The 15,631-nt window shown below is 40.5% G+C and overlaps 1 protein-coding gene across 48 annotated transcripts in view; it reads right to left on the reverse strand.

Moving 5' to 3' along the window:
- The window catches only part of NEB (nebulin), a 157,448-nt gene extending 150,983 nt beyond the window's left edge, over positions 1 to 6,465 (reverse strand). For 47 of the 48 annotated variants that reach the window (XM_081869593.1, XM_081869592.1, XM_081869603.1 and 44 more), the window contains exons 1-3: positions 6,323 to 6,465; positions 5,571 to 5,667; positions 2,746 to 2,806 (exon numbers count right to left, since the gene is read on the reverse strand). In XM_081869593.1, the coding sequence (XP_081725719.1) occupies positions 2,746 to 2,778 (33 nt within the window). In that variant the 5' untranslated portion in view covers positions 2,779 to 2,806; positions 5,571 to 5,667; positions 6,323 to 6,465. The remainder of the gene's footprint in view (positions 1 to 2,745; positions 2,807 to 5,570; positions 5,668 to 6,322) is intronic. The other variant, XM_081869572.1, reaches the window with a different exon arrangement.
- Between the last annotated feature and the right edge of the window lie 9,166 nt (positions 6,466 to 15,631).

The raw sequence follows: 15,631 nt of genomic DNA on the forward strand, positions 1-15,631 counted from the left end.
AACATTATCAAGATAAAACCTATCACTGATAGTGGCAACCAGCATCATCTCAGACATTTGAGTGATAGGGCTTGCATTAATCAACATCTCAGTGCATCTCAGTTTCAAACTACACTCAATATCACAAGAGTGTTCATCGAGAATTACCACACCTCTTTAAAGCTATTTGTATCATTTCATGTATGGTATATTCTGGTGAAACTGAGGCATAGCTGATGATATACTATAGATGATGCAAGAGCCACTATGATCTATTTTTGTATCTTTCATCCACAGTATGACATGGTCACCCGCATTTAAATTGATATAGATATAAATAGATTATTAGACTTGTAGCTAAGTCCAGATGCCTCTCTACTGGGCTATACTTGCTCTCAGTATTATAAATCGCATTACATCAAACTGAACATTCATTATTCATTATTTGTGTCTTATGGATTGTCAATTTATGAGTGATTTTCTATTGTTGACTCATTTGGATTGTATGCTTGCTGCAACCAAATGTCTAGGTTTATATGCTGTGAGTTTTTATTGTTTTTTATTCTTCTTTGATATGGAAAGTCTTAAAAAAACTGATCTTAAAAGCCCCCCCCCCATAGAATATAGAGCAGGGATGGAGAATCTCAGACTCGTTGTCCAATTATGACCCTTCACATTTCCATGGACCACATTAGCCCAAGGCGAAGTCTGAAGAAACTGGCCACCTAAAGGAAGAGTCCACCATTGCCAACACCAGCAGCTGATGAATGCTTTTGCAAATAACTTTGTTCCAGAAGAAAAATGTGCTTGTTTCCCAAGCTGCAAATGCCACCGTGTGCCTGGGTGGGTTACAAGAACAGACAGAGTGAATTCTCCCCCTGGCTTTTTCTTCACAGCCTGCCAATGGTACTTGGCAGTAAGAGAGAATGTAGATGGAGAGAGGGGAGAGAGCTTCACTGTGTATGCATGTGCCTGTAGGAATGCTGTACTAATTCTATTTATAAATGAGAATATATGCATAGGCATGGGGATTCATAAGCAGATGTGCATGTAGTTGTCAGAGAGCTTGTGAGAAACTATATGTGTGCCATCATAGGAGCACAACCATACATTTTTCCCTGTGGTCTACTGGCCGGCTTCAGATTGGTAGCATAGGCCCTTTACTAAGAAGAAAGGTTTCCTATGTCTGACCTACAGGTTCTGCATAAACCAGTAGAGCCAGATTGTCCCAAACAAAATGTTCATGCAAAGAATCATCCATGACATGCCCTTGGATTTTGGCTCCTGGAGACCAAATGCTTCATTGCTCAGCAATATGTTAAATTTGTTTCTGAACATGAATCTGTTTCGCCCAGAGTTAAAACATGAGAGTAATGTATAACTGGCAAGCAATGATGAAGACCAGAGCTATTTTTAATGTTTCTGGAAAGGGCTATGCAGCTCTAAACTAATACCAGATGCAATTGTTGCCATTTTATTTATAATGTTTTAGTCCAGCTATGAATATCTCAAGAAAGATGGGGGGGAAAGAGAGACAGACATCTGGAGAAACAAGCCCACATAGGCACAATTCAAAGTCAATTAAAAATGACACTGTGAAATAGAGAACAATTATTAGTCTAATGAGAAACACACAGTGATGAGAGAACAGACAGGAATACCAGATATTATGACATGGAAGGTATGAATATGTGAAAAAATACAACAGCTTTTGCCACTGCAACAAAGGAAAATATTATGGTCAAAGATACCCTTGATTGTGGCACTTGTCATCGATAACATACAATAGATAATACTATTACAGCAAAATTGACTGGCTTGTATCTAAGTCATATGCAGAGTAGACACATTGAAATAAACTTGAGTTAGTCATGCCCATTGATTTTGACGGGTCTACTTTGAATATAACATAGTTGGACACAACCCTATAAAACCTTTATACAACATATCCAAACTCACAGTCAATGTGTACAGTGAGCTTCAACCGCCAATTGTTGGCACGGTGTGGGTAGTGGTCATGGCTCATATGTATTAGATGACATTGAGTCAAAACCACATAGGAAGCTGTCTTGGCCCATTGGCCCATCAAGCTCATTTATTGTCTACGCTAGCTAGCCGTGGTTTCTCTAGGGTTTAAGATAGGATTATTACCTGGAGAGGCCTTGAACCTTGCACATGCAAAGCACATGCTCTACCTCTGAACCATGTTTCCTTTCTCAAACACACCCATTGAGAAAACCCAGTGATTACAAGGAGTTTGCATATGGGTGTTGTTTGCAACTCATGGCTGGGACTTGATTTTAAAAAGCTACATAAAGATCCAGGAAGCCCTTGATAGGCAGCCACAATCCTGCTGCCTATGAACAAATAGCCATGGCCAAACTAGATCACTGACCTTAATGTCCATTCTGTTCAATAATAAGATCATTAAATAATGGGAATTCCATGATCAACTACATAGAACTTTTCCAAATATTTAACTCAGATTGAAGGCTAAGGGTTGGTGAGGAAACCAAGATGGGCATCATTGCCATCATTTTCTTCTCATGCTGCATTTTCTTCACAGCTGCAAGAGGTCAGCCATATACATATATACTTCTAAAAATGGCCAGTCAGAATACTGAATCTGGAGACAGTCACATTTTAGAAGCAGTAATCTCCGGTTCTTGACTTGCTATTAGTTGTTGCTATTTCCTCTACGCAATAACTTAACCCACATTTCTCGAGACAAAAGAATTCAGGAAGTCAAAATGTTTGGGGTCTTACCTCCACAACCTCCTCATATTCTTCTTCTTCCATCTTTGCAGAGTATTTTTCCCCCTACTCGCTGGCCACAAGAGAGGTGGAAAAATGAACATCAGCGCCATGAACTCAATGCCACAGAGCATTAGCAATCAAAGAGAGGCATCCAAATAATGTACCCATCAGCGCAAGGATTTACCCCTGTCCCCCTCTTCTCCTCTTGCACACCCTCTAAATCTCTTTGAGGGGTTTCCCCCAACCCCCCAGAACAGATTTACAGGGCACACACAAGATGAGGAGAGGGGAAAGCTCCATTGCACAAGTGTAAATCCTTGCCTGATGAGACTTGTTAGTTAGATACCACCCAAAACTAGGATATGCGTGGATTTTGTTATGCTGTTAAAATATCATACTAATATAAATATACAGTATCTTATGAGAGAGAGAGAAAGGAAGAAGAAAATATGGTATCATTGCAAAAAAAAAAGTTACTAGTTAGGTCCCATGTTAGTTCTACTCATGGCGGACCCATTAAAATGAATGGGCGTGATCAATTTAGGTTCCATTAATTTCAGTGGGTCTCCTTTGAGCAGAACTTGGTTGACTGCAACCCAATATTGCAAAGCATTGCAAAGCATCTTTCTACTTAGTTTCCAAACCATACAATTACCAACTGTCTTTCCAAAACTATATAAAAACATAATTGTTTTTAAAATTAGACACTGGATTGCCTTAGTTCTTCCGTCTATATAATTTTCTCAATTACAGCTATATCCCATAGTCTATACCAGCACTGGGCAGAAAGCATATCAGGTAGATCTCTGGGTGATTTGTAGTAGATTGGCAATGGTTTTTGATACACAATGGTTCAACAACAGCAATAACAAAGTTAGTCCGTCCCCCCCCCCCCCCCGCTAAATGAGGTGCCTGAAATGAAGAAAGCTCATCAGGAGGTGACTTTTGTGCAAATGGACTGTGAGCAGTTTGGTTTTGGTACTGAAAGCAAATTCCTAGGCTTAGAATGTACGCTCTGTTCTTTCATTTGAACAACATGGGAGGAATTCAACACCGTGCTAAGGCAATTGTTCCATCAAGGCAAGCATTTTGGCTTGCCAGACAGAACAACCCCCCTCTCTCCCCACCCCCTACACACTGTTCCAAGGGTTCTCCCAATTTTAGGGGTTCAGGGGAAGGAAGCCACACTGTGGAAGCAGAAGTCCTTGCACAACATTTCCACTGACACAACTCATTAGTTTAATCCCACCCTATATTTTTTGCATATGGTTGGTAGATCTTGGGTTCTAGTAAAAAAAAAAAACCCAACACACAGTGGACCTCATATGCCTGAAGTCTGCCCACCCCAGCTCTAGGCAACCAATTTTTAATTGTTGAAACTCTGTCCTCTTTCCACACATCAGCCTTGCATATTTCTGATGCTACTAAGTTGAATTATGAAAGTTATCTTTCACTTTTTGGCCTATTCAAGAGTACAAGCAACATGGGATGGAGAAGGGGTATGTAGGGGACATGCGCCCCAAACATCCTGTGTGCTGCACCCCAACACTGGACAGAAAGATTCAAAGAGGAGTTCTAAGCACATAGAGCTGAATGCACTTAGAAACCAGTAAGGAACCAGTAAGGAACCCTGATAATGCAGGATTCCCAATCTCATCAAAGCTTTTAACTGAATTCAGTTGAATATAACTAAAAGCTTACTTCAGATCTTCTCCCTCAATTTTCAAAAGTCTCCTGTGAGTGTGAAGACACCGGGATGGGACTTGCAGATTTGATGCCACTGCCCTCTTCACTCAAAAGGGCTGCTATATAAGTCAGCAACAGAATTTCACTGTTCTAGTTAGTTAGGCCCAAGGTCACCCAATGAGTTTCATGGCCAAGAGGTACTAGGTCCAACACTCTAACTGCTAAATCACACTGGCTTTTCTGGTGTCCAAACTGGAGGATTCTCCTAGTACTTAGTTCTAATCTATTAGAATGCCAGTAAGCAAGTATGTGGAGCTAACTAAGTGAATTCAAAACTGTGTCTATTTTCTTCTGTGACTAGGACATTTGTGACATGCAAAATAAGTCAGATGCTGTTATGAAGTAAGTTTCTGGCCAAACAGAGCACCCCATATAATAAATGTGATTCTATTTTGAAGAACTAGTGGGAAACTTTCAGTCACACCCGTAGCAATTCCCAGGCATGCATCTGTTACCTTGTGCAAGAGCTTATAGGAGGAGAGAAACAATTGGCACCTCTCTGCTGGCAGCGGCTACCAGCACAAGACAAAACACCAGCAGTGGTTAATCCACATTAATCTTTTCTGGGTGGAAATATCACATGCAGTTCTGATCCATGGGATTACAGCCATAACGCTTTGAACTTTCTCTCCAGCAACCAGAAAATAAGTGTCACAGAACATGATGTTACCAGATGGGCAGGATATAAATAATGATATTATTATTATTATTATTACTACTACTACTACTACTGAAGTCAAATATGCTTGCTAAAGATTTGAGATATAGGCCTTAAGAGTGGAGAATTCTCCTATCCAGTAATGTTACACAAGCTTAGAAAAATCCTCCTGCCTAGTCACCAAGGGCGAATATAAGTCGCCTGCAGGTGACCAGCCAAGGCGGCTTATCTAAACAAGAATAGTTAGTTCTTTCTTCCCAGCCTGCTTCCTTCTTTCAGACCATCAATGTCCCACCATCATTTACATCAATATAAATGGCAGCCACTTGTTTTTATGAACAAATAACTTTTTTGGTCTTACTTGCAAGGCTGTTTTAACAATAGTCTAATTTCAGCACACGTGCAAATTCAGCAATGTATTTCAAATGACCTTAAGTTAATGAAGTTAACTTCTGTCTTCCCACCATTGGCCTTTAAGGATTGTTTGCTTCTGTGCCTCTTTTCTTTATGTATTTTTCCTCTCAAACCTGGGAAATATAAAATGAATGAATGAATTCATTAGAACTGTGAATTCAGCAGGCCCTGCAGTGCCCTGGGTTTGCAGCCCCATTTTCTAATGCGGGCAAGGACATGAAGGTTTGCAACAGCTGCTTCCTAGTTCAAATATATTTGCCATGTAAGTTAATACCTCAGAGCGATTGGCTGGTTTTGTTTAGCTAGCTAAACAGCAATTCCTTCTGAGGCAAGTGGCAATCCAGTACTGTGGGTTAAATATAGGCTCTTTAGACACTGTCCCTTCCTAGTGCCAATTTTTTTCAGTAAAGGTAGAATAAAATAAGATTTAAAAGTGGTGCCTCACCAACAAAACTCGCCAAAATTCTGAGGAAATAAAACACAAGAGCTACTTAAATAGGAGAACATTAATCTAACAAGTCCCTATATTTTACCATCCCCCGATTATACAGCCAGGACCTCATCTCTCCTCAGTAAAACCTTATCCAATACAATCCCTTCCTGACTTGCCTCACAGAAAATAAACAGATGCTCAAAAAAATAAATGTTTATTAGCTCTTATTCTGATGGAAGTCCCAACAGGCCACAACGTCTTTGAAGAGACAAACTGGCTAGTTGGCCAAGATAAATTCTATAGAAAACGAAACAACATTTTAAAAATGAACTTACCAGCAATATTTAAATAAATTTCCTTAGCAGCAAAGCCTCTCCAACTGTCCTCCCTCCTGAGAAACGCTGGGCAAAAGCAGCATTCATCTGATGCATCAGCTCCTAAATTATGATGTTCTTGGGGCAGCCAATCAGATTCGGTCTCGATCAAGTTTCAGATACTAAATATACAAAGTGACCCTTTGGACGGCCACCTGTTCAGCAGCGCCACAAAGGAAAGCAGCACATACTTGCCATTAGTCTGATTTCTAACCAAAACATTACAAGAGCATCAACTCAGCCAAATTATGAATGCTGGCAAAATATGTAATATTGCTGCAACAAGATATGTACAAAAAAATTGGGGGCGATATTGCAGGCGGGGAGCAATGCCCACCTAGAGAACGCTGTGACTTCCCTGCTCTGCATGGTTTGTGGTGGCATTCAGCCAAAGGCAGGGAGGAGTCCTAGGATTAGTCCATGAGGAGTGGGGTGCTTGGTGCCTTGTCAACCTCAGTCTATCCTCAGTCAGTCCCCACTTGCCCACCTTCTTGCTGCTTTCTCCATCCTTAGTCTCAGCATTGCCCTTTTGCGACTCAGCACAGAGTAGGATGGAGACAAAGCTTAGAACTAGTTCTCAGCCTCTCATTGGATCTGACCCACCTACTGTTGCTTTCTGCCCAATGGACACCAGTCACCATGGCCTATTCAGCCATTCAAATGAGTGCTGTGCTGAAAATTACTTCTGCAATTTTTCAGCCACTCTCCATTACTTTGTAAGAAACGTTTTATTATGAAGCAGGAGAGAAACGTTCGGTGACATTCTTGCAGTTGGGGTGCAGGGTTTTTCTTGGTGGCCAAGGATACTTTTGAATTTCCTTCCTTCTGCAGTCTTCCCAGATGCCTCCATTCTCCAAAAACCTCATGACATCTAACTGTCAATTGTGCCCCAAATCTCAGACAACTGGGTGAGCTCAGGCCTCTGATGCTTTTCAAGAATGAGTGCCTTTGCCAGACTGTCCACAGAAAAGGGACTCGGCTCTATACATCATTTCATGCAGTGTGGGAGAATGATATAGGTAAGCCAATCAATACACCTAAATGCCTCTTCCTTCAACTACCCTCTCCCGACCCTCCCCAACATTGGTGTGAAATAACTGCAGCAGAACCATTGTCGTTGTTTCAATATTTTATTGCTTGGTCAGTTTGGTTTTGAACATATAAATGTACATTCATGTCATTGTAATGTTGAAAATCAGTAGTATTGTTTTTTTATATAAAAAAAATCAGTGTGGAAAGTTTAAGGTAAAAGAAAAGGCTTCACTTAGAAAAACAAAACCAGTGACTGCACTGAATGGCCAATCACCCTGGCTTCACATACTTCCATCAAAGCTTGGGGATGGTGTCATGAAATATCTCCTGCAATGTGGAGGTAGGGAGTTCAGATCACGGAGATGGCAGACATGTTTAATGGAAAGAAAAATACATTCACTACCCAAGCCCACTGAGAATATGAAGAAATTCTCAAACAACAACCAGAAGCCTTATTCACAGAGGTTGAAAACTTTGAGAAATCAGGGAGCTGGTTTTAGCACAGCGCTAATTCAAACTGGGCTGTATTCTGGATTCAATTGAAACACGGAGGGGAGCAGAATGATTGCTATAGCCAGATGCAGTTTTCCAAGCACGTGTAGAAATGGAGAAGCCACGGCTCATTTGTCTTCTAGCTCCCTGTCAGCTAATCTGACTTTGTAATGTAATTCAGCAATAATTTATTTCTATACTCAGTGTCAACGTATGTTGATAGCACATCTGATTGGTCAGGCTTTTCAACCTATTCACAGCAATCCTCAATGTCAGGGATGGATAACCTGTGATCCTCTACATGTTGTTGGACCACTCCAACTTCCACCATCCCTGACCATTGGCCATGCTGGCTGGGGCTAATAGGAGTAGAGTCCAACAACATTTGGAGGACCATAGGTTCCCCATATCTACTGTAGACCATTCCCATCTTGCATTTGTTCCAATATAAACACAACTTGCTCTTCCAACTGCCACTTGGGAGCAGATAGGGATTTGGGCACATTGAAAAGGGGAGGAGCCTCTATAAAGAGGTGGTTTCATAGTATGGATCTAGGGTAGTTTCATCATGAGAAGGGACAAGATACTCAGAGGTTGCAACCCATGGCCTGCTCATGTGTTAGGCCATTTTCCTTTTTGTTGCACCAATGGGGTTGTACCTCAAACTCACTCCTGGAGTTTGTATTATGGACAGGTCTGGTATCATTTATCCTGAGAGCTGGAAAAGTAAAGCAGACACCAGTAAGCTCCGAGTTGAAATATTGTATGAGCCATGAATTCCAAAGTTGACTTTGAAGGAAGCCATTGTCTGTTTGCTTCACCCCGTCCATCAGCAAAGGATATTTCGGTGCTTCTTCTTTTTGCTGAGCATAAGGAATACAACCAATCAGGGATGATTATACTCATATGCATGACGTATTCAAAATCAAATGACCGACTTATAATGCCTAACTACTAGTATCCTCTCTCACTCAACCACAATGTTAAAGCTTTATTTACATCCTAGAAGCTTCCTGATTAGCAGGGTGAGACACACACTTGAGTGACACCACAGGACTTTAAGATGCTTCAAGACAGATGCAGAACGAGCCACCCATAGCTTAAGATGTCAATAAGCATGTGCACATGGTGACCTCATAAAAGTCTTTTGAGGGATGAATTCAGTTTCCAAATTTAAGACATGGGATAGAAGCATTCTCAATTACTCTAAGTTTTGTTCCAAAGTTTTCTCCCCAGATCCACCAGGAAACCCATCAGCAAGGTGAGATTTGTTCAACTGCATTCAGTCCTTCTCCTGTTGACCTGTACTCCAAATAATACAGGTCTTAATGTGAGTGGGTGGGTGCTCCTCTCCTCCACCATGACCTTCAAAACATGTGTATCACAGTCTCCCAGTCAGTAGTATCCAATGTCTTAAAGCTCCCGTTTGTATGATTTCTCGCTTCTCCCCACCAACAGGATGTATTTATAGGATCAGTTTAGGATCAGGCCCAAGCATTAAGGTCATGTATGTGGATGAATACATGCATCCAGTCAAACAACAAAAATTATAGGAACCTAGGAAGCTGCCTTGTACTGCATCAGATTCTTGGGTCCATATACTTCAGTGATGTTCACTCTGGCTCTCCGAGATTTCAGTCCGAGGGCATTCCTAATCCTGTCTGGAGATGGCAAAGACTGAACCTGGAACAGACTGTACACAAAGCAGATGCTCGAACACTGAGCTACAATCCTTCAATTGTCAGATGTGGAAAGAATCAATCAGATCATCTAGTCCCAGATTCAACATAGCAGCTTCACTCTTCAAGTATCCCCACTTACGTTTGCATTGGACAGGGAAGAGGAACCCTACTTGGGGGGCATTCATCCACAGAAGGGATGTTTTCAGCAGGCTTGATGGAGTCCCAAGGTTTTTGGAACAAAAAACTTGGGGGAGGGGGGGGAATCCATGAGGACTGAGCATGTTCAGTGGTGATATGATACTGAATGTCTGCTGGAAGGAAAAGTGGGAAGGGGGCTGAGGAAAAGGAATGGAATGTTCTGGGAAAGGGCATGACTTGCTTGCTGGTTGGAGCACATCACACAACATTTTGTTGTGGAACCGATTGTATTGGAACCTACTGTATCCACCTAACCCCTCATCTAGGCTTGTGGCCACCACCATATATTGTGTCTTGTAGCAGTAAATTCTCTAAATTATATGTTATGTGAAATATTTTCCTATGTCTTTCCTGGCAATCAATTGATTGTACACCATAGATTTTCTCATCATCTTGCATAATTTTTCTTATAATCATACATAATTTTATAAAGTCTCCCTTAGTCATCTTTTTTTTCTAAAATCAAAATCCCCAAATGCTTTCGTCTAGGGATGGGGGTCGCTTCAGATTCTGCTGTAATACAACTCCCATCATCCCCGACAACTGGCTTCAGTGGATACGGCTCTGCAGGGACACAGGTTCCACCACCCTCCTTCAGTCTATCCTCTCAGGAAATAGATCCCAACCCTCCTCTAAGTCTGATTTCTCTTTTCTGAAGCATTTTCAGCTTCATGATATCTATTTGAGGCGACATGACCAAATGATGCACCCAAACCTGAAACTTATGAACCCCTCTTTAATGCAAAACGCCCCCAAAAAGCTAAGCACAAATGCTTTGTCTAAAGTAGTTTGATTAATCAATAACTTTAATAAAACACAGATATATTTAAATAATATCAAAAACAACAAGTACTAATTGCTTACCAGTTTGGTGCAGACTTATTTTTCACCCAGTCCTTATATCAGCAATTGTGTCAAAATATCTCCAGTACATTTTTCATCAAATCTTCACAAGGAAGAGACTATGGAACTTCTTGAAAAATAGATTCAGAAGTGAAGGCTGAAGATCCTTTCAGAAGCAAGATCCTGCAGGTTTCCCCCCATGGCTTATTCCTAAGTTAAGTGTTCTTTAACATTGGGGCAGCAAAACAAGCTTCATTTTATTGCTGAAGTAGTAATAGTAATTATTATTGTAATAATTAGTAGTAGTAGTACCCGCCCATTTGACTTAGTTGCCAGCTGATAATACTATGATTTCTGTGAGCTTAAAATGCAAAACTGCATATGCTCATAGTATTTGATTAGGATGTTTGGCAAACTTTTCTCTCTCTCTCTCTTTAACCTATCAGGCATACAGAAACAGTTTAAAGCGTGGAAAGTCTGTGTGACTAGAAGTAAATCTTTAATTGTAGGCTGCTGTCTGGTAGAAAACTATTTTCCTAGGTAAGGAATACTGCAGTTGCAGAGACAAGGCAATAACTTTTCAAGATTGAGGGGAAATGAGGACTGGAATCTGTAAATGGAAAACACATTGATTTCATAATGAACTCTGAATAATAATGAATAATCATCTGTAGAGAGGCTATTCTCTAGGTGCCTCTACCAACAGGTTTGATGGGAAGCAATAGGGGAAAGAGCCTCCAGCCTGGTTGTGGAATATTATTTCCAAGAATAATGGAACTGTTAGCATTGCCTTCTGTACAGGAGACCAGCAGCGCCTATGCCTATTCCAATATTCACTTAAATATCAGTTTTTAATATTTTCAAGTATGCTTGCATAGCTGATGTTGTCAAACAACAAAAATCAAAGCTTTACAAAGTAATTACCCATTTGCTTCCATCACTATCAAGTTTCAGCTGCTCCCCCAATATTGAAGCAGGACTTGATAGTGGCTTAATTCTACTCAAATAAATTTAGGCTCGTAATCAGAACAGTGAAGATTTCTTTTCCGTTTCCAGCAAAATACATTGCAAACTACTAGTAGCTCAAGTTCATGTACTTCTCTTCACAGTTAACTTTTCCAGCTGTATTATTTTAAATCTTCTTAAAGAAATAAGTGTGGGATTTTGATTTTGATTTTCTAAGGCAAGGGGAAGCACTTAATGTAAAAATTAAAAATCAAAAATTAGCAAATGCACTGATATCAGGTGCTTGGTAGCCATCTTCTACTGTTTCCCACACCTCAGTTAAAGCTCACTAGAGACAGCCAAACCTGTGAATTTCTGTTTCTCATTTTTCCAAGTTCAACTTGCTACATTTCCACATTTAGTTAGCATTTTAAAAAAAAAACCTCAGTCCTAACAAAAGTTCACCTGCATTTTAAGTTGCATTACTCCAATTATACACAAATCTTAAAGCAGTTTTTCCCAGGACAATGCATTTTTTTTCTACCTCTTCCCAAAGATGTGCATTTTTACGCACATCTTTACACAATTCCAGAATGGAAAAATGCATGGGAAAATTCAAAGAAGTGCAAAATTTGAAGGATAGCTGCATTTTAAGTTCACATACTGCTTAGGGAAGTGTCAATTAGATACGCTTGCTATTAAACATGAGCTAAATAAAGAAAAAAAACCCATCCCTATGCACACACTGAAAGTGTCCTGCAATTAGCCTCTTTCATGCAGGAAGAACACCTTTGAGAAACTGGAAGATGGGTTTCAGCACAGCACTACATTTCTTAAGCCTTGTGCTCAGCCTGTGCTCAGAACAAGGTTTTCTTGTGTTTTCTACAGGGTTGAGTATACTCAAGCTTCATTAAACAACACTGAAGTTTTACCACTGACTCCAACAGAAAGCAAATCACACTCATTGTCCGCTTGCTGATTTTGTCGGTAAATCTTGAAGGCTCATTTGGTTTCTGGCAGAAATGTTTGGCTCTCAAGTTAAATGTAAGCAGCCAAAGTGAGCAGCTTGGTGGCTTGAAAACTGGGCTGAGGCCAACTGGATTCTGAAGCTTGCTGCTGAGCCAAAGACAGCCGAAGGTAAGAAATCTTTGGCCTAACAAATGGGGGCGGGGCAGGATTCAGGTGGTTGATCCATGGAGAAAGGTAGGTGGGAATTCTAAAGCAACAATAATCTAACACCTGGATTAGGATCAACTGAAACATTGCAACAACAACAACAAAGTTAACCAGAAGAAATCTGCCTGAATCTTCGCAGTTCACTTTGTAGTGTCTCACTTAAGCTAAAATTCTATACTCTCTTCTGGGATTTATTTATGAGAAGACACATAGGATTGTAATGTTAAAGATAAGCTACTGTTGCATTTGACCTAACAAATAATAATATTTTCGGGATACAGTCATCTACCAACAAGAAAAACGCACAGAAGCTGGTGCAGATATTGCAATGCTAATCAGCACTGCATGAAGTGGGTGAAACTAGCATTTTATTGCTGCTTATGACAAGAATTGGATTGGGGTCATTTATCCATATATCAACAACAAACATGTCTGACTGCCCCTGAAACAGGAATTCCTTACATGATTTTTTACTTTATAACTTCCAAATTCACTACAATGCAACAAGATTTCAATTGTAAAAATAAGTGAATGAACCATTCGTTAGCATGGTACAGCCATCCTGCCAAGGAAACAAAATAGAAAATTTATGCCTGCATAACATCATTTTGTTCTCCCCCAAATATCAGCTCTCTGGATATTCAGCAATGTTAAATGCATCGATAAATTGCTAAGCACGTCAGAATGCTGAGCGCTTCAAAAAGTGATCAAAAAGGCTCACCACAGTTCTCCCAAGGTAATTCATGGGTTTCAAAGTAAGCTTGCTTTTTAATTAAATGCAAGTGCCTGCTATGTGTTCACGGGGGTCACTTTCTGCATTCCACAGCACTAAGCAAGCATGAATTCTAGCACTGCTATGCATAAGATGGCAGACAGCCTGACACAAGGCTGGCTTATTTGCCAGCATAGTGCTGATACTGTCTTTTCCAAAGACCAGGGAAATTCTACACCTGGTCATGTCAATTCATATTTTTTTTAAAGGCTAGGCAGTGATCAGTGGTCTACCCCATTACCCGTGCAATAATTGCAAAGAAAATGAATGAAAACTATTCCCTGGTGCACATTAAGCAAAGCAGGATGCCTACAGGCCTGCCACCAAAGCTTAAAATGCTACACCATAACAGTATCATGTTTTCTGAGTATGACAACTGGGAGGCATTTCTGACTGAGAAAAGGGAGATCAAAAGCAGTCATGACGTGGGCTTGATATCACGCAAGGGTTGTTAAAATTTCCAGAGTCATCTGGAAGGGGCATCAAGGGAGTTGCTGAAGGACAACAAACTTTCGACTGGCACCAAGGCGAGTGGAAATGAAAAGGTATGCCTGCTCCCCCAACTATTTCCACTTAGAAGGAAACCCCCCTCCTCATCTGCCAGCAGCATTTACAGCCAAGACACTCCAAGAAACATTGCTGGCAAACAGCACTGCAACAATAAAAGTCGCACCTTCATTTTGCAGGCTGAAAAGGTACAAAGCAAGCACAATATTTACAATAGAGTGGATCAGAGTAAAACTTTGATCCATCATGTTACCCTGTTGGCTTCCTTGGCAATAAACCACACAGCCTTATTCAGCTGTTTGCTCCTGGGTGCATCAATATTAGATGAGGAACAGGAATTATGGCTGAGCAAGGGTTATAGAATATAGCCCATAGAGACCAGAGCTTCAGCTGATGCTCATATTATGCCTCACTTAATTCAGTTGCCTAAGGAAAATGTGAGACATATGGATTATGCAGCATTTTGGCTTACAGAAAAAAAAATGTGTGTAAGGGGGCTATACTGAAAAACAACTACGCTGTGCACACAGAGAATAAGGAGACCTGGACAAATATATAATATTTAGATATTAAGTTGTTCTGTTGTGTTACGCTAGTTTTTTAAAGAACTTATTTTGCCTAGCTAACTATTCGGTTCTTACAGTTTTGTTCCCAGGATATTACAATTATAATTGTAATTAGTGGTAATTTGCAATCAACCAAAATGAGACATGACAAAAAATTTGCCCACTTTGGAAGTCCAGGAGCTGGGGTGGGTAGAGAAGAGAGCCAGGCCATGGCATTTTACTACCCAAGGATTTGCAATACATGATCCAAGAGATGAATCATAATTTTGTGTACCATTCTTAAGTCAATTTTATTTACAGAGCCGAATTACCAAATAGGCAGAGTAGACACTGGCCTGTGGGCCCCACAACAACAGATCAAAATAATAATGATCTTGAAAGAAAATTACAATCAAGCTGAGTAGAAGCTTTGAGATAATTGGGGAGGGGGAGAGATTCTGACTGCCTGGGGACCTCCACAGGGTTTAATCCTGCACTGTTTTATTTATTATTGTAAAGGAAATTCATGAGTTAACAAAAACAAGTCAACTTCTCTGCATAACTCCAAGTTCTAGTATTGCAAAAGAATGAGGGAGTTTATCACCTCTTCTGCTAAAAACAAACTCATTTCCCAAGTGTAGTTCTTATACACCGTGGCACAGCCGGGTAATATTAGACCCTGGACTGCCAGTCTGGAGGGGTCCCCCCTTGAGACAGCCATGTGCCTTAACTGCAGCTGTGACTGCATATTCGTTGTTTGTGCGATTGCTACGCACTGTGCAGTTGCAAAAGTGTCACAGGTCCCCAATGGATAGTGTGATGCATTGAGCGGCAAGCAACACTTTACCTTACTGCACTTTGTGATCTTATTAGTATCTTCCCTTGATTCATTGGAAATACGTAGTCTCCAATTAAGTCTTCTTTAAAGTGGCAAGCGACCAGCAAATCTATTTCTTTTTCATACCACTCCATTGCTTTAGCAATCCTTTTTTTTGGGCAGGATCGTTTTTCTGTTTCATTTTTGGTAATTCCTTGAGGGCTGTATGGGCATGCTTTCCTTCTCTTGCAGTGCATGGTG

This window comes from Podarcis erhardii, assembly GCF_964252035.2.
Source record: "Podarcis erhardii genome assembly, chromosome: 1".
NCBI classification, from domain to species: domain Eukaryota; kingdom Metazoa; phylum Chordata; class Lepidosauria; order Squamata; family Lacertidae; genus Podarcis; species Podarcis erhardii.